Source organism: Schistocerca serialis, chromosome 6 (genome assembly GCF_023864345.2).
Source record: "Schistocerca serialis cubense isolate TAMUIC-IGC-003099 chromosome 6, iqSchSeri2.2, whole genome shotgun sequence".
Classification (NCBI taxonomy): domain Eukaryota; kingdom Metazoa; phylum Arthropoda; class Insecta; order Orthoptera; family Acrididae; genus Schistocerca; species Schistocerca serialis.
The window spans coordinates 306,762,820-306,785,304 of NC_064643.1; the positions used below are offsets into that span (position 1 = coordinate 306,762,820).

General features: G+C 41.4%; 1 protein-coding gene across 1 annotated transcript in view; it reads left to right on the plus strand.

The window, feature by feature from the left end:
• Nucleotides 1–490: 490 nt before the first annotated feature.
• The window catches only part of LOC126484837 (uncharacterized), a 48,728-nt gene continuing 26,733 nt past the window's right edge, over nucleotides 491–22,485 (plus strand). The window contains exon 1 of the mRNA XM_050108432.1: nucleotides 491–727. Within this exon, the coding sequence (XP_049964389.1) occupies nucleotides 491–727 (237 nt within the window). The remainder of the gene's footprint in view (nucleotides 728–22,485) is intronic.

The window sequence follows — 22,485 nt, forward strand, 5'->3', positions numbered from 1 at the left end:
CAGATGTTATGTCCCATAGTGCTCAGAGCCATTTGAACCATATTTTTGTGCATTTACGTGTATGTGACATGTGCAGGTGACTGTAATGGGTGTGTGTGCTATGTGGCGTCATATTTGTGTTGGATGATGATGATGATGACGATGATGACGATGATGATAAGAGAAGTGGAGGTTGAAACCCGGTGCAGGCACTCAGCCTGCTCCTCTCGAATAGCACCGATGGGGTCTTCGAACTTAAGTTCCCTGTCCGACGGACGGATCACCATTAGCAATGTCACATGATCACACATCATGAGACACTGTGGAAAGATTTGACATTGAATTCAAGACATGGGCGCAAAATCTGGTGACCCCATTTCTCCTTTGCTGTGAAGGCAGAGGAAAAGCGGCTAACAGCACGTGGCATACCCAGCTGATTACCCGTCCAAGTACTGGCCACTTCCGACGTCGCTTAACTTCGGTGATCTGTGAGGAACCGGTGTATTCAACGATGCAGTGCCTTTGGCTCCATCTCCAGATGCTAAGCAGCCACTTTCACAGCGCTCCCTACCGGTATCACCAGGGCAGCCCGCGCGGCAGCAGACGCGGCGACCTTGGCAGAGCACTGGGGCCGGGACGGTCGTACGCAGCCGGCGTGCCGTGTCGCCGGGCAGTGACAGTGCCCGCTGCCCGCTGCCCACTGCCCACTGGCCAATGGGCGAGGAATGCCAACCCAGTCCGCAACTGGGTCGGTCGCTCCTGCCTGTGGCAATCGGCGGCGCGGCACACACGGACGGAAGCGCCGGCTAAATTTATTCCTCTAGCCTCCATCGATCTGCACTAACGTTAATACGAGGAAGTTTGTGCCTTTTACCATCGAAGCTGCTAGTGCTCTAGAACCTTAGTACTCTCCCTGGTTCAAAATGGCTCTGAGCACTATGCGACTTAACTTCTAGGGTCATCAGTCGCCTAGAACTTAGAACTAATTAAACCTAACTAACCTAAGGACATCACACACGTCCATGCCCGAGGCAAGATTCGAACCTGCGACCGTATCGGTCGCTCGGTTCCAGACTGTAGCGCCTAGAACCGCACGGCCACTTCGGCCGGCACTCTCCCTGGTATTACAACTTGCTAATAAATTATATCGGGGTCTATCGGTATTCTGAGCTCAAATCTCGAACAAAATAACCTCTTCTGTGACAATCACCTTCGATTCCAAAAACAAGCATCCTGAACTCCATGCTGTCAGGTACATTAAGTATTTATTGACTTCCAGAAAGCATTTGACTCAGTATGACGCCAAAGCTTATTAACATTAGAGCGCTAAAAGAAGAAAAATGTTGCATTGCTACTAAACCATCGTAAATTTTACTACTACAAATTTTATTGAAGAGAGTTATAAATTATGCGCAAGTTAATTATCAATATTAATCTCCAGTGGTATTTTACACACAAAATAGGTACGAAATATCCTGATTTATTCCATGTAACGACAATTTTACCGCTCAAAATGTTATTTGAAAAAGAGCATAATTTATATTATCCACTAGTTACAAATTACTACAATTAATATAACTCCAAGAGTATTTTACTCACAAAATGTGTAGAGAGTCTTCTGCTTTAGACACTTCACTACAATCTACGCAAGTTCTAGCTCAGTGTACTACACAAATAGCCCTTGAGTAGTGGTTACAGAATGTTATTGTCATTCTTCCTTTGCTCAAAGGACAAAATGAGTATAATTTTCTCCTTTGAGGATGTTGTAGGTTGTGCTGCTGCTACACAGGTGAAGCTCTTCATGCAAATCACCCAGTATGTTAGTCTGAAGATCAAACTTGTAACCTCCCCACAAAAAATAAAATAAATATTATGGATAATGATTCTGGTTTAGTGTAACCTAAAAACAAAATTCTTTCACAGTGTAACCTCCCCACAAAATTCATTTACATTTAATCTACCCACAAAATTCTTTCTGGTTTAATCTAAGCTCAAAATTCATTCACATTTAGCGTAACCTCACAACAGAAAAATTCCTAAACCTCTCAACAGTAAAAATTATAATTATGTCGTTCACATTCAGTGTAACGTCCCAATAAAAAAATAAATTCAGTAACCTGGTAATAAAACAATGTAACTAACCTCTCAATTAAATTGTCGCTCACTTATGACTTTTCAATAATTCACTGTGAATTTAACCTGTTAAATTTTAGACAACAGCAGTGCTGCGTCATGACCCTGAAAGATCATTCTGAATGAAAAAGGTAAAATTCTTACCTCAATGAAGTCGCCGGATATATCTGCTCTTACAATAAATTTTTCCGGCACAGCTCTGTGCAATGCTCGCCGACCTATCTGTCATTTATGAAAGGAAGCAACTGATTTTTCTATTGCAATAATCGGGATGATCATGGATGGGAGAAATTAGTAAATTCTTTAAATTGAAATGAATGGTTGTTAAAAGTTAGTTTTTATGAGGAATATTATTATTACGAGATTTTTAAAATATTTACATGGGACTTGAGATAACATTACTACATATGCGCGAGGTTGCTTTTTACCTTATACAATAAATCTCAGGCTCCGACATAGCTGCACCGCGACCGGGCCAGCCAACACGATACACCAGACCAGACCAGAGCAGACTCCAGACTAGCAACAACTTACTGCTACAGCTACACAGTTCCTACTGCAGTCAACACTGCTCTCTGGTCAGAGACCTTGCATATCGCAGGCAGCGCATGAGCAATACATCGAAATTACACCTGCTCGGACCTCTTAACAAACTCAGCACCATCCACACTGTGCTCATTTCAGTAGCAAGAGACGACGTTAGCACTGAAGGCTAATTTGATCTACACTATCACTCTTCTGGCTGTGACTGCTTGATACACTGAGGTGACAAAAGTCTCGGGATACCTCCGTTCGATCAGCCTAGCGCAGCATCTCGACGTGTCATGGACTTAACAAATCGTTGGAAGTCCCCTACAGGATAACTGAGCCATGCTGCCTCTATACCTGTCCATAACTGCGAAAGTGTTGCCAATGAAAGATTTTGTGCACGAACCGACCTCAGGATTATGTCCTATAGATCTTCGATGGTTGGCCAAAGCATAGACTCGAACTGTCCAGAATATTCTCCAAACCAATCATGAACAACTGTGGCGCGATGAAGACACCTTCTCATCCATAGAAATTCCACCGTTAAATAGCTGCAAATGGTCTCCAAGTAGCCGAACGAATCCATTTCCAGTCAATGATCGGTTCAGTTGGACCAGAAGACCTAGACCATTCCATGTAAACACAGACCATACCATTATCGAGCCATCATCAGCTTACACAGTGCCTTACTGACAACTTGGGTCTATGGCTTCGTGGGGTCAGCGCTACACTCGAACCCTACCATCAGCTCTTACCAACTGAAATCCGGACTTATCTTACCAGGACACGGGTTTTCAGTCGTCAAGGGTCCAACCGAAATGGTCACGAGCCCAGGAGAGGCGCTGCTGTGTTAGCGATGTCGTGCCGTTAACAAAAGCACTCGCTTCAGTCGTCTGCTGCCATTGCCCATTAACGCCATATTTCGCAGCACTGTCCTAAAGGATATATTCATCGTATGTCCCACATTGATTTCTGTGGGTATTTCACACATTGTTGCTTGTCTGTTAGCACTGAAAACTCTAAGCAAACGCCGCTGCTTTCGGTAGTTAAGTGAAGGCCCTCGGCTTCTGAGTCGTCCGTATTGAGAGGTAATGCCTGAAATTTGGTATTCTCGGCATACTCTTAACACTATGGATCTCGAAATATTAAATCCCTAACGATATCCGAAATGGGATGTCCCATGCTCCTAGCACCAACTACTATACTGTGTTCAAAGTCTGCTAAATCCCGTCGTAAGGCCATAATAATATCGGAAACTTTTCAAATGGTTCAAATGGCTCTGAGCACTATGGGACTTAACTTCTAAAGTCATCAGTCTCCTAGAACTTAGAACTACTTAAACCTAACTAACCTAAGGACATCACACACATCCATGCCCGAGGCAGGATTCGAACCTGCGACCGTAGTGGTCGCGCGGTTCCAGACTGTAGCGCCTAGAACCGCTCGGCCACCCCGGCCGGCTATCGGAAACTATTCGCATGAATCACGTGAGTACAAATGATATCTCTGCCCATGCACTGCCCATTTATACTTCATGTATGCGATACTACCACCATGTGTGCTTTTGCATATCGCTATCCCATGACTTATGTCACGTCGGTGTATTTCACCTAAGTAGCCGGAATAAGATAAATTCTAAGCCATAAAACAAATATACCGACTATTAGAAAACAACTACATAGTTACTAAACATCTCAATATTTGCGACAAGACAACCAGTATCAGAAAACCATTGGAGACAGAAAATAATTTAGCCATTGTTAAGAAGAATGTTTGCCATAAAGACATTTAAGAAAATTTGTCGCCCACGTGTCCAGATTGGTGAGATCGAGAAACAGATACCAAGTGCATTAACAAATCTTACGAGAGTTTACTAATCTAGGGTTAATGTTAATGCCACCGTTTGGGTTACCGGGTTGAGGACTTTTTGGTACGGAGGACGCAGCAAATTTTCTTGGATGTAGAGGCACTGATAGTTGTAGAGTATCTTCAGATGTACTCCAAGAAAGGATGTTGGGACCCTTATTGTCGGTTTTGTGGGTTAATGACCTGGAGAACAATATTATTAATAACCTTAGATTTTTGAGAACTGACACAGAAGTGTTTAATGAAGTAAAAATCGAAGTACTTTCCTACTCTGGAAATTACTGTAGGAGAGCAAATATAGAAATCGTGCATCGCTGCTCTTGGCAAGGTCTACATCTAAACCGACATGACTACTCTACAGTTCACACTTAATTGCCTTGCAGAGGGTTTTTCTAACCACCTGTGGAGTACCTCTACCGCTGTACTCTCTAGCAGCGCCTGGGAAAAAATGAACACTTCAATCTTTCCGTATAACCTCTGATGTCTCATATTTTATCTTATTTTATTATGATGATCATTTCTCTCTTTGTAGGTGGACACCAGAAAGTACTTTCGCGTCCAGAGGAGAAAGTTAATGATTGAAATTTCGTGAGAAGATGTCGCCGTAATGGAAATGACCTTGGTTTAATGATCGCCATCCCAACTCACTTGCTATATCCATGATACTCTCTCCCCTGTTTCTCGATAATACAAAACGAGCTCCACTTCTTTGAACTTCTTTGACGTCCTGGAGCAATCCTACCTGGTAAGGATCCCAAACAGCACAGCAATACTCCAGCATAGGACGGAGAAGCTCAGTGTAGGCAGTTTGTTTATACCATTAAAAATAATCTATGGTTCTCCTTTCCCACAACATCATCAGTGTGACCGTTCCAGTGTAAGTGGTTCGTAATTGTGATTCCTAGTTATTAAGTTGAACTCTCAGCCTTTAAATTTGTGTAACCGAAATTTACCTGATTTCTTTTTAATATTCATGTGGATGACCTCACACTTTTCCTTAATGAGACAAAATTGCCACTTTTCGCACCATACAGATACCATGTGTGAGTCGTTCTGCAATTCGTGACAAAAAATAAAAACACCTACAGCCGTCCTTATGATTTTATTTTATTTTGTCGCTACCACTTTCAACGCTTCATTGCGTCATCTTCAGGCTGTTTTTGATGTGGTACAGGTTGATATGATTTCCATGCATAGCCCATGACTTGCCAGCATTAGTGGATACGCAGATAATGTGTGAGCACTCCAACCACATTATCTGCGTATCCAGTAATGCTGGCAACTGACGGTTTATGCATGATCATATCAACCTGTACCGCATCAAAAACAGCCTGAAGATGACGCAATGAAGCGTTGAAACTGGTAGCGACAAAATAAAATAAAATCGTAAGGACGCCTGTAGGTGTTTTTATTTTTTGTCACGATAGTAAACGGCCGTTATCCCAGAGACCTCCTGCTAAAAGGATGGACATACAAAAGCGTTCTGCAATTGATTTTTGTCTTCTGATGACTTTACTACTTGTCAAAAGACAGTATTATCTGCGAAAAATCTAAGAGGGCTCGTCAGATTGTTTCCTAAATCGATTACATAGGTCAAGAACAGCAGAGGGCCTTTAACGCTCCTCTGGAGGACGGTATGCATCGGTTATGTTAATTCGATGATTTCCCACGATTACCGATCCAGCAGCGCAACTGAAACGGTACTCCACAAGCACGTAATTTGACTAAAAGCCTCCTGTGAGGAACGGTCTGAAAATCCTTCTGGAACTCTAGAAATATGGAATCAATTTGAGATACCTATGGATATCACTTATTACTTCGTGTGATTAAAGCGTTTGTGTTCCGCAAGAATGATATTTTTTGAATCCGTGCAAACTATGCGCCGGTAGACCGCTACCTTCGAGGTAATTCATAATGTTTGCAAACAGTATATGTTCCAAAATCCTTGTGCACATCGACGTTAGTGATACCGGTCTGTAAGTCTTTATTTCCTTTGTTTAGTACTGGTGTACCTGTGCAACTTTCCAGTCTTTTGGTACGAATCTATCGCCTAGCGAGCGGTTGTGTATGATTGCTGAGAATGGTGCCATTGTGTCAGGAACCTAACTCGTATATTATCTGGATCGGAAGGCTTGCCTTTATCATGCGATTTAAACTGTCTGCTTCTAAGGATATCTGCTTCTAAGTTGGCAGCTGTTTTTTATTCGAATTCTGGAGTATTTATTTCGTATTTTTTGGTGAAGGAATTTCGAAAATCTGTAGTTAACAATCCCGCTTTAGTGACGCTGTCATCGGTAATATTACGATTGGTATCGCGCAGTGAAGGTATTGATTGTGTCCTGATGCTGGTGTACTTTACACACAGTCAGAATCTCTTTGGATTTCGCGTCAAATTTCGAGACAGAGTTTCGTTGTGGAAGCTACTAAAAGCATCTCGCATTCAAGCCCACACTATATTTAGAGCTTTACTAAAACATCGCCCATCTTGGCAATTGTGTGTTCTTTTAAATTTGGGATGCTTTTTTCGTTGCTTCTGCAACGATGTTTTGACCTGTTTTGACTCCCATGGCATATCAATATCATCTTTTATTAATTTATTCGGTACAAATCTCTCAGTTGCCTCTGACTGCAATGGAGTGTGAAGTGTGTACTTGTGTCGTGAGGTTGGCTACGATGAGTGCTTGTACACTGGAGTGTTGGTTTCTTGTTCCCGTGGATGAAGGGAAAGAACAGGCTGAAACCCTGTATTGACAAATAGCCCACTCCTCTCGAACAGCACTAAGAGGACCGCTGAATTCAACGCCCCCACCTGACGGACGAATCACTAGCGATAGTGCAACATGCCCTCACTTTATGAGGCATTGCGGGTGGGTTTGGAACTGAATGCAGAACAATGGCGCAAAGGCACCACCTCTCCTCGCTTTCCTGCCAATTACTGACAGTGAAAATCTTCCACCACAAGGAATCGAACCGGCTACCGTCCAAATCGAACACCTCCGCACAAGAGTACGTTAGCGGCCAAGGCTGTGGAAGTGGGTTGTGATGAAGTCAGGAAAAGATCTGCAACAATATTCAGTTTCTAATAGGGTTTCAAAGTGGTGTAAGGCACCGCAGCTTGCTATAAATTTTCAGAAATATAAAATGGCGCACTTCAATAAACGATAAAAACATAGTATCATCTGATTACAACATGAATGAGTCACATGAGCCACTTCATAGTTGGTGTAACAAATTGTGTAAATATAAAATGTAATGATCACATAGGCTCAGTCGTTGGTATAGCAGGTGGAAGACTTTGCTTGATTGACAGCATACTGAGAAAATGCAGCCACTCTGTAAAGACAGTTGCTTACAAAGTACACGAGCCATTCATCTTACAATATTACTCAAATGTGTGAGACTTTTACCAGAAAGGAGTAACAAGGGATCCTGAATGGAAATGATCGTGTGGCGTTGTTGGCCGGGAGGCCCCATTCGGGGGAGTTCGGCCGCCGTATAACAAGTCCTTTTTAGTCGACGCCACTTCGGCGAATTGCGTGTCAATGATGATGAATATGATGATGAAGGACACACAACACCCAGTCCCCTGTCAGGAATCGAACCCAGGCCCCCTGCGTGGTAGGCGGTAACGCTACCGCTACTGACTGTTGTACAAAGAAGGGCAGCAGGAACGGTCACAGGTCTGTTTGATCCATAGGCATTTAAGAAATCATTCTTCTCGTGCTTCGTACGCGAATGGTATGCGAAAAAGCCTAATGAACAGTACTGTGGGAAGTGTACTTCACAGTGGTTTGTAGAATGTGTAGATGTAGACATAAATATTCTCTGCAATACACAAATCTTTATCTGCGATGGGTATATTGTCAGACATAGGTGACAAAAATGAAGAAGCTGACATAATTCTTTTACTTCCTGTCCATAATGTCGGCACAGCCAATTTCTATTAGTTTTATGAAGAAAATCGATGTAGTTTTGAGAGAACTATCTGCATTCAGATTTTAACCACTTATACCACTCCTTGCAGTAGAGCCTCCTGTAAGATTTTGCAGCATCTCTCCCTTCTGATATATCAAAAGAACCAATACAGTCTGTGCTTTGAAATCGAGCGTATTAAATTTACACGTATCGCTCCAGTGCAGCATGTGGCCAGTGCTCGAAGGTTTGCACAGATCTGCGTGAAGTTTTGTCGACGATATTGGAGGAAGACTATATCCAACAGACTATCAATCACAAGAGAGCATTCCTGTATTCATCCTCCATAAGCAGTTTAATACATTGTTTTTCATATGTAACACATCCAAGCACTCTACGTCTTCAGTTTTTGTACACCGCCCTGCACCTTATTTTTATACCATGACTTCGAGGTCTGTGTCAGCTTCTAAACTGATATTAATACATTTCGACCCTTTGGTTCTCACAGAAAGCCGAACATCGCATGGCGTAAACTATGCAGATCCCACAATACACAGGTTGGTAGAAATAAGACACAGAGGCGATGTTTCTCTTTGACAAAATGTAGAGCCTTTCCAACAGTATCTGAAGGTGATAATCTATACAGTTAACCTCATCTTCCACAGCGACAGGTTAGCAGATGTCTTGGTGTTCCATTTGAAGAGCATTGTTTCCTCATGTGACATCGGTCTACTCTCCTACATACCATTCTAGGGAATGGATTAACTCTGATAAATGCATTCATTCTTCTCCTTAATCATTAAGAAATAACATCTACATGTGAAACGTATATTCTACTGTATGTGTGAGGACACAATTACGGATTGGGTTACGTAGGCTATGTTTTGGATGCTTCAATACAGTGCCTCTGTGTAATACTTACGTCGCCTTCGTTGGAGTGTGTGTTACGACAAATTTCGTAATTTACAGGGGCAGGGGAGGGCTAAAAGTAAATGCGGCCAGAGCGTAATTATTAAGCTTTTCTCAGTTTTGAGTGTCCAACCCACCTCAGTTCCACGCGTTTCGTGGTACTTCTTCTCCAGTTATATGTATTCTCAGTCAATTTACTTAATTTTGCAAGATTTTTCGAGATTTTACATATTTCGTCGTTTTACCCTCAATTCAATTTTACGTACACTATGTGATCAAAAGTATCCAGAAACCCCCAAAAAATACGTTTTTCATATCAGGTGCATTGAGCTGCCATCGACTGCCAGGTACTTCATATCAGAGACCTCTGTAGTCATTAGAAATCGAGAGAGAACAGAACGGGGCGCTCCGCGGAAATCGCAGACTTCGGACGTGGTCAGGTAATTGGATGTCATTTGTGTCATACGTCTGTACGCTAGATTCCACACACATAAACATCCGTAGGTCCACTGTTTCCGATGTGATAGTGAAGCAGAAAAGTGAAGGCAAACGTACAGCACAAAAGCGTACAAGCCGACCTCGTATGTTGACTGACAGAGACCGCAGACAGTTGAAGAGGGTCGTAATGTGTAATAGGCAATCTATCCAGACCTTAATACCGGAATTCCAAAGTGCATCAGGATCCACTGCAAGAACTATGACAGTTAGGCGGGAGGTAAGAAAAGTTGGATTTCATTGTCGATCGGCTGCTCATGAGCCGCACATCACGCCGGTAACTGCCAAACGACGCCTCGCTTGGTGGAAGGAGCGTAAACATTGGACGATTGAACAGTGGAAAAACGTCGTGTGGAGTGACGAATCACGGTACACAATGTGGCGATTCGATGGCAGGGTGTGGGTAGGGCGAATGAACGTCATCTGCGAGCGTGTGTAGTGCCAACAGTAAAATTCGGAGGCGGTGGTGTTATTGTGTGGTCGTGTTTTTCATGGAAGGGGCTTGCACCCCTTGTTGTTTTGCGTGGAACTATCGTAGCACAGGCCTACATTGATGTTTTAAGCACCTTCTTGCTTCCCACTGTTGAAGAGCAATTCGGGGATGGCGATTGCATCTTTCAACACGATCGAGCACCTGTTCATAATGCACGACCTGTGGCAGAGTGGTTATACCACCATAATATCCCTTTAATGGACTGGTCTGCACAGAGTCCTGGCCTGAATCCTATAGAACACCTTTGGGATGTTTCTGAACGCCGACTTCGTGCCAGGTCTCACCGACCGACATGGTACCTCTTCTCAGTGCAGCACTCCGTGAAGAATGGGCTTTCATTCCCCAAGAAACCTTCCAGCACCTTATTGAACGTATGCCTGCGAGAGTGGAAGCTGTCATCAAGGCCAGCACCATTCTGAAGTCCAGCATTACCGATGGAGGGCGCCACGAACTTGTAATCAATTTTCAGCCAGGTGTCTGGATACTTTTGATCACATAGTGTATTTTACATCAATTTGCCATAATTATACCAGGTTTTCCTCGATTTTTACCGATTTTATGTAATTTTTTTAAACTTTTTGATATTTTTCCGCATGTTTATGGTCACATTGCCAGCATACCCATGCGTTATTTGAAATTATTTGGGGATATTTGCGTGTCCTATACACCAGACTACCAAAAATCCCAAGAATTCCCCTCTTTCCGATTACCTATATGCATGCATTTTGGATAGGAAGATAATGAAAAGCATAGTAACACTTGCCTTGCACCTAGATGAGACTCAACGAGTGGTCCAGGTTAGCATGGTCTGCAGATTCATGTAGCAATACACTTTACGTAAGCTCGAAATCCTGCACAGTTGTATACCTTCATCTGACTTTCACACTGCCATGTAGGGATCTGCAACAGAGAGTTGACATGTGTACAGAGTTGATTCCTGCTGCTGCTCTGGTATTTTTCTCCATTAGTATATGCTCTTATTGCGTATCAGATGAGCTTCGCTACTTCTGTTGACACATTCCAACTCTGATACGCCACCAAGACCATGTCAGGACATCTACGAACTGTAGATCTCGTGAATTTTTTCAACTCGTTGGACGTCGCAAAGTAATGAGATGCGAATTGTATCCCATAGTTGAACATAAAAACTTTACCGACTTTGCTCATAAACTAAAAGAAAATGGACTCCGCCTATTTTCGTGGAGAGAGGTTGTTTACTATCGTCGTAGTTGTGTTTTCCTTTATAAAAGATGTTTATTGATGAGAGACGCGTTGACATTAAATAAAATTGTTCTCCATCGCAGAACTGTGATCGCTTGCAGTGGGATGGTGTGGAGGGTGGTCCAGAGTGTGTGAGGTGGCCGACGCAGCTGTGCGTGACCAAGGTGGTTTCGTGACGGTGGCGGGGCTGCGTTGCTATATTTTAGACGAACAAGTTGCACTCGGTGCGATGCTCCATGACGCTATTGTATCACAGAATATTCACGTAAAACGGACAGATGTGGGCTCACAGGATTATTAGACAGCGACTATGCAGTGCTGAGCAGACATATTTATGTTAATGTTCACTTGCACATATCGTTTAAGCACAGATTGGTCTATACATGTTAATGTCAGGATAGCAGCTGATGGTGACTTCAAAGTTACAGTGAAAATTGAGAGTATATAATGAGGTACGAAGATGGGGCTCATTCAGATAGCGATGTGGGAACTGTGTGGCAAACTGACTTACATATTGAGGTGCAGTTGATGGCTAAATATGACACATTTTGTCTCGGCATTCCCGTCTTTGACAGTAGAAATATTGGTGCAGTAGTTACTCAGTGTACTTGGTATTGCAACGTTAAAATTAACAGCTCGAGAAGCATCACAGGAAGTATTTCTAAAGCAACAAAGTTCCGTGAACACGTATGGTTTGCAGAAAGTGTGGCGCAGTGGAACGAGAGTAGACCTGTGGTATTGATTTGCTCAAAATAGTGCGAGTATTGAGATGGAAAAGTACTTCTTTGTGATTTTGGTCACTCAATCATTCTAAGATGAACAAAAGTTCATTGCAAGACGGTATATCTACTCCAATAGGGGGCATGCAGTAAAAGTGGTATTCAAATCATACAAAAAAGTTATTAGCGAAGTACTGATAGTTCTACTTAAGTAGTGATGGTATGCATGGTACTCCCTCCAACTATTAAAGAATGTTCCACTAAAACTAGAGTCTTCCATGCCTTACGTGTGGGTAAAGACTCCATCCTGATTTCGAAATATAATCTGCTTACAACGAAAATACAGCACATCCAGCGAAGCAACGGAATCGTTCAGTCAAGTATTGACAACCTTATTTTTTGAAATTAACTATCGTTCCGAAAAATGAATTACGGAACCATAAAGAAAAATGAAAACTGGGAGATAAATTGCGCATTGTAAGACATTTCGCTGCATTTTAAATTGTCGCTTAAAACAGATGTATTTTTTACATGAAACACCACACTTTTTAGTTGACAGTTACAGTACGCTTTCATTTGAGGATTTTCCTGAAAATAAATTAAAAAGTATAAGATTCAGCCCAGTTTTGTACATCAATCGATACTGTTGGAACTAGCGCAGAGAAATAAGTAATTCTGAAAACGAAAAATGTAAGAATAAAGCAAGCTATATTTTAACATCCATTAGATAACGCCACAGAGTATACTAAGCAGTCATAGAAGACTATTACACTCCATGCACTGCACTTCGCCGCATGCACTTTCATAAACGAAATTATTGTGCTTATATCCCGAACACCCTTCTTTGAACTTATATTTCGGAGGTCCCTTTCACAAGTCAAATCACATTGTCTCCATGAATTCCCAAATTTCTCCTCTTCAGTTGCTTGGTTAGTAGGCCAGGCAACAACTCTTCAGCGCATAAATAGTCTACTTCAGTATTCCCTGGCTCTATGTGATTCCTATAAAATGGTGCTTTGTATCGATCTGTTTGTTTCTGACACTGGTAACGTTACTGCTCCCTTGTTGTCACAGAATATGTCCTGATGCTACTTGAATTGTGTGTGACAAACCCATAAACTCAGCTTCTACCGTGCGCAAGGCTTCTGTTTTCTGTCTTTTACAGGACCGGGTTATGTCCCTCCATTAATCTAAAACAACATGTAGTAATAGAATGTCTACTCCCCAACTCACTTCCCCTATGTGCATCACTGTAGCCCTCGAGTTTTATCTTTCCCTTCTTACAGTATCTTAATTTATAATCTTTTGTTCCCTTTAGGTATCTAAATATCCTTTTAAAGGCTCTCCAGTATTTCTGTCTAGGATTTTCGCAGAATCTGCTTACAACATTTGTGGCGAAAGCAATATCAGTCTCTGTTATTTGTGACAAAAGCAAAAGGCCCCCTACTGCCTCTAAATATGGTACATTTTCATTGCACTCTACAACTTCTTCATTGGTCGTTAACTTGGCTCCTGGTTCCATCGGAGTATAAATGGATTTACACTCACTCATGCCAAACTTTTCCAAAATTTTCTCCGTGTATGACGACTGGCCTGTGCATAACTCTCCTGTCTTCTTATTTTTAAAAATCTTCATACCCAAGTATTTTTTTACCTCTCCCAAGTCATGTATGTTAAACTTGATTCTTAATTGTCTTATAAAGTTCTTCATTTGTTCTTCATCCTTAGTTATAATGAAGAAATCATCCACCCATATAGCCATTAATGTGGCCTCTTATCCCTTCATCTGTAAAGAGATCAGGATCTGCCTTAGACTGTTGCATACCCATCTGTACCAAGGTTTCATGCAGACATTTGCTGCAGCAACGGCCACTGTGTTTCAATCCATAAATGCTTTTCTTAAATCGCCAAATCTTCCCTCTTTCTAAACGATTTTTCTAGCTTCATCTATTTCTCATTTCTTTACATAAGCTGTCTTCACATCCATTTGGTCAGTTTCTAAATCTTCTTTTATTGACAGGGCCTAAAGGTAACTAAGTGATTCACATTGTACCACTGGCGAAAACGTTTCTTTGTGGTCTGTTCCTTTTCTTGTGATTACACCTTGACTACAAGTCCTGTTTTGCATTTTGGTGTTGCACTCTCAGGATTTTTAAGCTAAACTCTCACGGTAATTGTAAAGACATTTTCCTTTCTCATATGCCAACTCATTCGAAAATTTCATTTTGATAAAATGACTCTAATTCTCTTTCCATAGCTTCTCTCCATTGTTGAGAATTCGACCACTCATAGCCTCTTCAAACGTTGTAGGTTCATCATCAAAAATGGTTCAAATGGCTCTGAGCACTATGGGACTCAACTCCTGAGGTCATTAGTCCCCTAGAACTTAGAACTAGTTAAACCTAACTAACCTAAGGACATCACAAACATCCATGCCCGAGGCAGGATTCGAACCTGCGACCGTAGCGGTCTTGCGGTTCCAGACTGCAGCGCCTATAACCGCACGGCCACTTCGGCCGGCGGTTCATCATCAAAAGATATACATTTCATAAGGTATACATTTCATAATCAGGGTGTTCTTTAGGATTAGGTACATGAGAAGAACGTCTCAAAATATCTTCTTCTTCGTCTTCATTCTCTAGAACCTCTTTTCCATAGGATTTTCTGTTTCTTTTCCAGAATTAGTATTTCTTGAACATGAAGTCGTTAATAAAGTGGTTGTATTCTTTTGACGATCCTCTTGGAATTCGTTTTTATTACTCTCAAGGAATACAACATCTCTACTAGTCAGTATCTTCTTATTCGTAGGATTAATGAGTCGGTAACCCTTTACGTCCTCACAATAGCCTAGAAAAATATAATTCTTAGACTTTGAGCCCTATTTTCCCCTCAGTTGTTTTGGGATCCGTGCCATAGCCTCGCAGCCAAGAACTCTTTAAGTTGCTTAGGTTTGACTTCTTCCCTGTCCACACTTCGTAGACGGTTTTATTTTTTACCTCTTTAGTAGGCGATCGATTGATCAAGTACACAGCTGTTGACACCGTCTCTGCCCAAAAACATTTAAGTAACTCAGCATCATATTAATATACTTGTTGCTTTTCTAGCAATAGTCTTATTTGCCCTCTCTGCGGCGCTAATCTGAGCTGGACTGTATCTGATGATTGTTTGGTGTCTAATTTCTACTTTCTTCAAACATTTCTTGAATTTTTTATTTGTATACTCCGTCGCATTGTAGATCTGACAGTTTTAATCTTCTTCCCGTTTCTCTTTCACCATATTACCAAAGTTCTCAAAAATATCACTCAGTCTTTAGAGCTTAAAAAATAAACTTTGTTATATATTGAATAGTCGTCTATAAAGGTAACAAAATAATGACTTCCTTCTATAGATTCACACTCCACCAGCCCACTCACATCTGTATGTATTAACAGCAAGACATCTGTACTTCTGCTTTTTCTAGACATAAAGAGTAGTTTAGTCTGTTTCCCTTGTATACATATTTTACAGATCTCTTTACATTTACCGTAATCGTCCATTCCTGTCAACATATTCTTTAATACTGACATGCCTTTTCTGTTTAGGTGTCCAAGAGTTCTACGCCATACGAAACCTTTTGCAGATTACGCAGAATAGTTTACAACTTAATTTACGCTTCTAGCAGTGCCTAATTTGAAAATTCCCCTTGCATTTGTCGTCTTAGCTGTAACTTCCCCATATATTTGCTTCGTCTATGTCGAAGGTTACCCTGTTTCTCTTCTCGACGGTTTCACTTACAGATAACAACTCAGTTGCAACATATTTTACATAGTAAACATCATGTGACGCAATACTTTCATGTTTTCCATTTGCAGTTACACTATGTGATTAAAAGTATCCGGACGCATGGCTGAAAATGACTTACAATTTTGTGACGCCCTCCATCGGTAATTCTGGATTCAACATGGTGTTGGACCATTCTTAGGTCTGATGACAGCTTCCACTCTCGCAAGCATATGTTCAATCAGGCGCTGGAACGTTTCTTGGGGAATGGCAGCCCATTTTTCACGGAGTGTTGCACTGAGGAGAGGTATCGATGTCGGTCGGTGAGGCCTGGCACGAAGTCGGCGTTCAAAAACATCCCAAAGGTGTTCTGTAGGATTCAGGTAAGGACTCTGTGCAGACCATCCATTACAGGGATGTTATGGTCGTGTAACCACTCTGCCACAGGCCGTGCATTATGAACAGGTGCTCGATCGTGTTGAAAGATGCAATCGCCATCCCCGAATTGCTCTTCAACAGTGGGAAGGAAGAAGGTGATTAAAACATCAATTTAGGCCTGTGCTACGATAGTTCCACGCAAGACAACAAGGGGTGGAAGCCCCCTCCATGAAAAACACGACCACACCATAACACCACGGCCTCCGAATTTTACTGTTGGCCCTATACACGCTCGCAGATGACGTTCACCGGGCATTCGCCATACTCACACCCTGCCATTAGATCGCCACACTGTGTACCGTGATTCATCACTCCACACGACGTTTTTCTACTGTTAAATCGTACAGTGTTTAAGCTCCTTACGAAAAGCGAGGCGTCGTTTGGCATTTACCGGCGTGATGTGTGGCTTATGAGCAGCCGATCGACCATGAAATTCAAGTTTTCTCAACTCCCGCGTGACTGTCATAGTACTTGCAGTGGATCCTGATGCAGTCTGGAATTCCTGTGTGATGGTCTGTATAGATGTCTGCCTGTTACAAATTACGACCCTCTTCAACTGTCGGCGGTCTCTGTCAGTCAACAAACGAGGTCGGCCTGTACGCTTTTGTGCTGTACGTGTCCCTTTACGTTTCCTCTTCACTTCCACATCGTAAACAGTGGACCTAGCGATGTTTAGGAGTGTGGACATGTCGTGTATGGACGTATGATACAAATGACACCCAATCAACTGACCACGTTCGAAGTCTGTAAGTTCTGCGGAACGCCCCGTTCTGCTCTCTCAGATGTCTAATGACTACTGAGGTCACTGATATGGAGTACCTGGGAGTAGGTGGCAGCACAAGGCACCTAACACGAAAAACGTATGTTTTTGGGGATGTCCGGATACTTTTGATCACATAGTGTATCTTAAGATCAGCTGTCCCAGAAAACTCAGTCTGTAACTTGTAACCATCCACTGTGGATATAACCGTATGCGTTTTATTAGTAACATGATAAAGAGCTGTTTTGTCTCCAATAAAATGCACTGATGCTCCTGAATCTAGTACACATTCTGGTTCTCTGTTACTCGTTACTCCAAAAGAGTACTAAATGGAGAGTGCCTTACCCTGATCATTAGTTCTCCTCTCTGGACTACTTGCATCATACGTTTTTCCTTTGTACTTGGCCTTTAGCGGCATTGGGATGTACGATGTGACCCATCTTTGGGCGGTTGTAGCACTTGACTGATTTCTTCTTTTTCTTCTTAGAATAAAGTGCTGTAGCTCTTTTCCTCGCTGAATTATGGCACACTGTCTTACCTTTCAGGTCGTGCAGGATCTTCACTTTTATGCTGTCTCCCGTAGTCGGTATGCCTGAGCTTCTGTAGCCCCATAACCATGGTTGCATATTTTACGGGCAGTCCTGATAACATTAATGTACCTACTCATTCATCGGCAGTCTCGAACTCAATGTTCCTTAATCGATTCGATGTAGATATTATCTTGTTGACATACGATTTGCAGTTATCCAGTCGAGTGGTTATAACACGGAGTAAACCGATTTTCTTGTAAGCCCACTATCTTCAAACGTGCTCTGTACCTTGTCCCAAACTCCTTTTGCCTCACAGCTTTCCCTATTTGCATAATTTTACTCATTGCGGTGTTCCATTCACAACGTCCCATAAATCGTTCAAGTGTAAATATGCTTCCACAGTAAATTTCCACGTAGCGTAGTTCTCGCGACCTTGGAGTCTCTTGCGTTGTTTATGCCTCACTCATTTTCGCAATTACTTTTACTGGTAGTAAAGATAATAAACTACGCCGCAATCGGCTCATCCCGATAGCTTTCATTACACACTTAGAGGACTATTCCGATGATATTTCCTTTTATACATCAGAATACTTACTGCGAACGCATTCACTGCTGCCTGGGCTCATAACCTGTTGGAACTAGCGCAACGAACAAAATAATTCTGAATAAGAAAAATGCAGGAATAAAGAAAGCTGTATTTTAGCATCCATTACACAGAACAGCGCATTTGCAGTACATAGATAAAGTAATGCCACAGAGTATACAAAGCAAGCATAGAAGCCTAGTACACTCCATGCACTGCACTTTGCCACATACACATGAACATTCACATACGAAATTATTGTTCATATTTCCGCAACAGATCTGTTCAGCATAACGTGCAAGTACGACCATTTTTATGTGTAAATAATAAACAAAATAATAAATAAATTAAGATAAACTTGAAGATCCAATGTTGACAAAACTTAAATCATAATAATATCAAATGGAACAAATTGTGTATGTTAATGTTAATTCCCCGTTTGTCTGGAGTCCGAGCCGAGGTTACGACGGTAGAGATTTTCTTGTTGCTCAATCATATGTCAAGGAAAGTGGGCAAGATCTTTGACAAAAAGAATGTGTGTTCCATTACATTGACCGTCAATATCATACGATGCGCAAATGAGTCACCGTGCTTCAGGAAAATTGGACATTTGAAAGATTGTAAGAGAGATTTCTTAACAAACCAGCCGGCCGGTGTGGCCGAGCGGTTCTAGGCGCTACAGTCTGGAACCTCGCGACCGCTACGGTCGCAGGTTCGAATCCTGCCTCGGGCATGGATGTGTGTAATGTCCTTAGGTTAGTTAGGTTTAAGTAGTTCTAAGTTCTAGGGGACTGATGACCTCAGAAGTTAAGTCCCATAGTGCTCAGAGCCATTTGAACCATGTTCTTAACAAACCCATACAAGTCAAGAAAGTGTAAGAGGAGTTTAAAATCAGCATTGTCAACACCTTTGACGCCAATGATGGCGTGGCTCTTATTTTTCCACACTAGATTGTAAAGAGAATAACATCAACGACTGAGAAAGTGGTCTAAGGTAAAAGGTGATTTTTTAATTTTATGCGCCAGATTGGACTCAAAATTTTGACTTTTAAGTTATTATATAAGAGTCGTAACTAGCATGGTAAACATTCTCAGAAACCAGTTTTCAACAAAGAAGTGTCTTTCGGGTTTGTCCACGATACCATATCCGCCAATTTTAATTTTTCACTTTTGATGACAGATCCGCAATGTAAAAAACTCCAATATACCAATTTCCGTCCACCGACGTTTTAAATTTTGGCCATATTTTCACAGTTCTAAACCTTACTGCGTCGCCAAACGTAAAACGAAATTGAAAACATCTGCAAAATCTCCAGCCAAAATTAGCGTGACGTCTCTTACGAGAGGTAACTCGGCGTATAATAAATTTCTCAAAAGATGGTAAGCCTGTTGAGGTCATGTAAAGATGTTCTAGAGTGATCCATAGCTGATAAACTACAACAAAAATTCTTAGATTTCGACATATACAAAATTATACGGAAAATTTGCTCAAGTTGTAACATAGGCCAGACAGGTAAATCTTTCCACGAGCTATATTCTAAACATATCATAGTGCATGCCCTTTATACAATCCACCATGTAACACAAAAACCTTTGGATAACTATTCAAAAACATTTTAAGATGCACCATGTCTTCAGATAAAATCATCCAATGTGCTTAATACAAGAACTAAACACTTATGTACACAATAGATAAATAAGGAAGAAAATCTTGTATGACAGACTTGATGCTACGATAGTATGGTGTACATAATATGTTTCTACATTCTGATATTTATAGATTAAAAGCAGTTTTTCTTTACAAATTTATACTACGAAGGGCTTTCAGATAGTAAATTACACTTCCAAAAATTAATTAGACATTATTAAGGCAGGTCAAATAACTTTTAATGAATGCTGCACTACATTTAAAAGTGTCACGTATACATTACACTATTTTTCTACATGGTCACCGAGTCTCTGTAAACAATGGACGGAACGTTCTATCGGCCGTTCGGCTCCTCGACGATCAGAAAACCACTCCTTGGTCACGGAGTCATTCAAGAACGATGCGTCAATCATGGAGACTCTCTGTCCCCCAAAGATGTTCTTTCAGCTAGCCGAAGAAATAGAAATCGGTGCAAGTGCTTCCTTTATTTCCATCAGCATCACCTACGCCTGTACGGCCTTAGCCAAATTGCTGGCATTGTTTCACGACGGTTGGACGGGAAATTGCATTTGGTCCACATATATCTGGAATTTTACGGTGAACCCATGTGCAATTTACATATTTTGCAATAAGAATCGTACTGTCCAGCGTACTTCAGCTTTGGAGTGTATTTCCATCTGCCGCCCCATTTCACTCGCTTGCTGTCATGCACCTGTTATGGTATCGCAGCAGAACTGTGTCCCCAGGAAACCTGGCGCATGTACACTCTTTTGACAACAACGCGCTACTATTGTTGCGCAATGGTCTTAGCGTGCGAGGACACTTGTAAGTTACTTCCCGAAGTCCCTAAGTACAATATTCTTACGGCGTTTTTCCTCTTTTTTTACATGCTTTGAACTCCACTACTTTTTTCTTCGTTGTTAACAGAGGTTGAAGTAAAAAGAAACTTGGTTTTACTTGCCCTATTCGTGGTTTATCGACCTTTCACGAACCGGCATTTTTGCATTTGCGTTTTCTGCGCAATAATGTACTTGACTTTGCTTGTTAAGCAACTATCCGAAGTGGAAATCGATCTTACAAATATTTCCTTCTGGAAATTGCCTCCCGTTGAAATTTGTCTGAAAAGAATCTAGTTCTACAACAGCCAGTACTACAATCGTGGACAGGAAAAGAAGGATGAAAAAAAATTCAGATAAAGAACTGTCAGTGCTTGACACTGGGAATAAACCACCATATCAAACAGAGTATATACGAATTCATACAGTGCATACTTTCACGGCCAGTGCTTACCTATGTGACGACATTGACTGACTGGGAATAGCAAGAGGTTTAAGACGCAGTTTTGTGGGTCATGTTCGTTTCTTGCCACGGTAGACGTCCTCAGCGATATTCCAAATGTGGATAGGTGATTCTCCTACGCAATTTTCTTTAAAAAGAGAGTCAATGTACACTGTAATTACACAGTTAACCGAAATTGCAGCTCGGTAGTTTCACGTTGGAGAACCAACGACCTGTATCTGATTTACATCTGACGATGTCTCCGGCAACAAGAGAAAAACATTCAGAGACAAAAATATCCCGTAGATCATGGACTAATTCCCAGAAAACATGTCGCCACGGAAATATGTAAATCTTTGACGAATAGTCACATTAAGACCACAGTAATGGAAATGTTCTCCTTTTTTCTGTTCTTCTTCGCTTCAAGTTTTAGGCAATATGCCTGTCTCGACTTCACACTTTTAAGACCACCTTTTTCTCAGTCTTCCAACATCTCTTTTTTTCTGAGGAGTAATACTTGTTTACAGAGACTGAAATTCTGTCTTCTTCGATACGTTCAATATGTTGCTTCCAGTTCTCCCTATAGTCTTCCACTACGTCATATAAGTTAAATATTCTTCCTTCTTTTAGTATATTATCGTTTCTTATAATACCACTCCTTCAGAAAAGTTTGGCAGAAAAATCTTATTTCAGCCGATTGCGTGCTGCCTTTACATTTTGTTTTTTCAATCCAAGATTCTTTCCAGAGAGCGAGAGAACCCATAACAGCATCTTCTAAAAAATACCCGTATCCTTAGTCTAGGAGTTAACTAGGGATCAGGATCTTTTGAATGATGCTGCCGTCATTTGATTATAATAGTTTTTATTTTATTGTCTATCCAGATTTCGGCTTTAAGCCATTTTCAAGTATAAAAGCTTATTTGTATGTCAAAAGACTGGTATGAAGTACAAGATCTGAATCATATCGCCAGATATGCTTTTCTGACAAGAGCTGGTATTTCAAACAGTTTTATATCTCTTGTCAATATAAATAAGATTTCGATCAGAAAATGGCTTAAGGCCGAAATACGAATTGTATAACAACAAAATAAGAATTATTACAGTCAAATGGCGGCAGCATCATTCAAAACAATTATCATGACTGGCTCCAGTCACAACAAAAATTAGTAATCAATGTCCAGGGACCCGGGTTCGAACACAGCCACTGCTTAAATTCTGAATAAAAATCATTACCA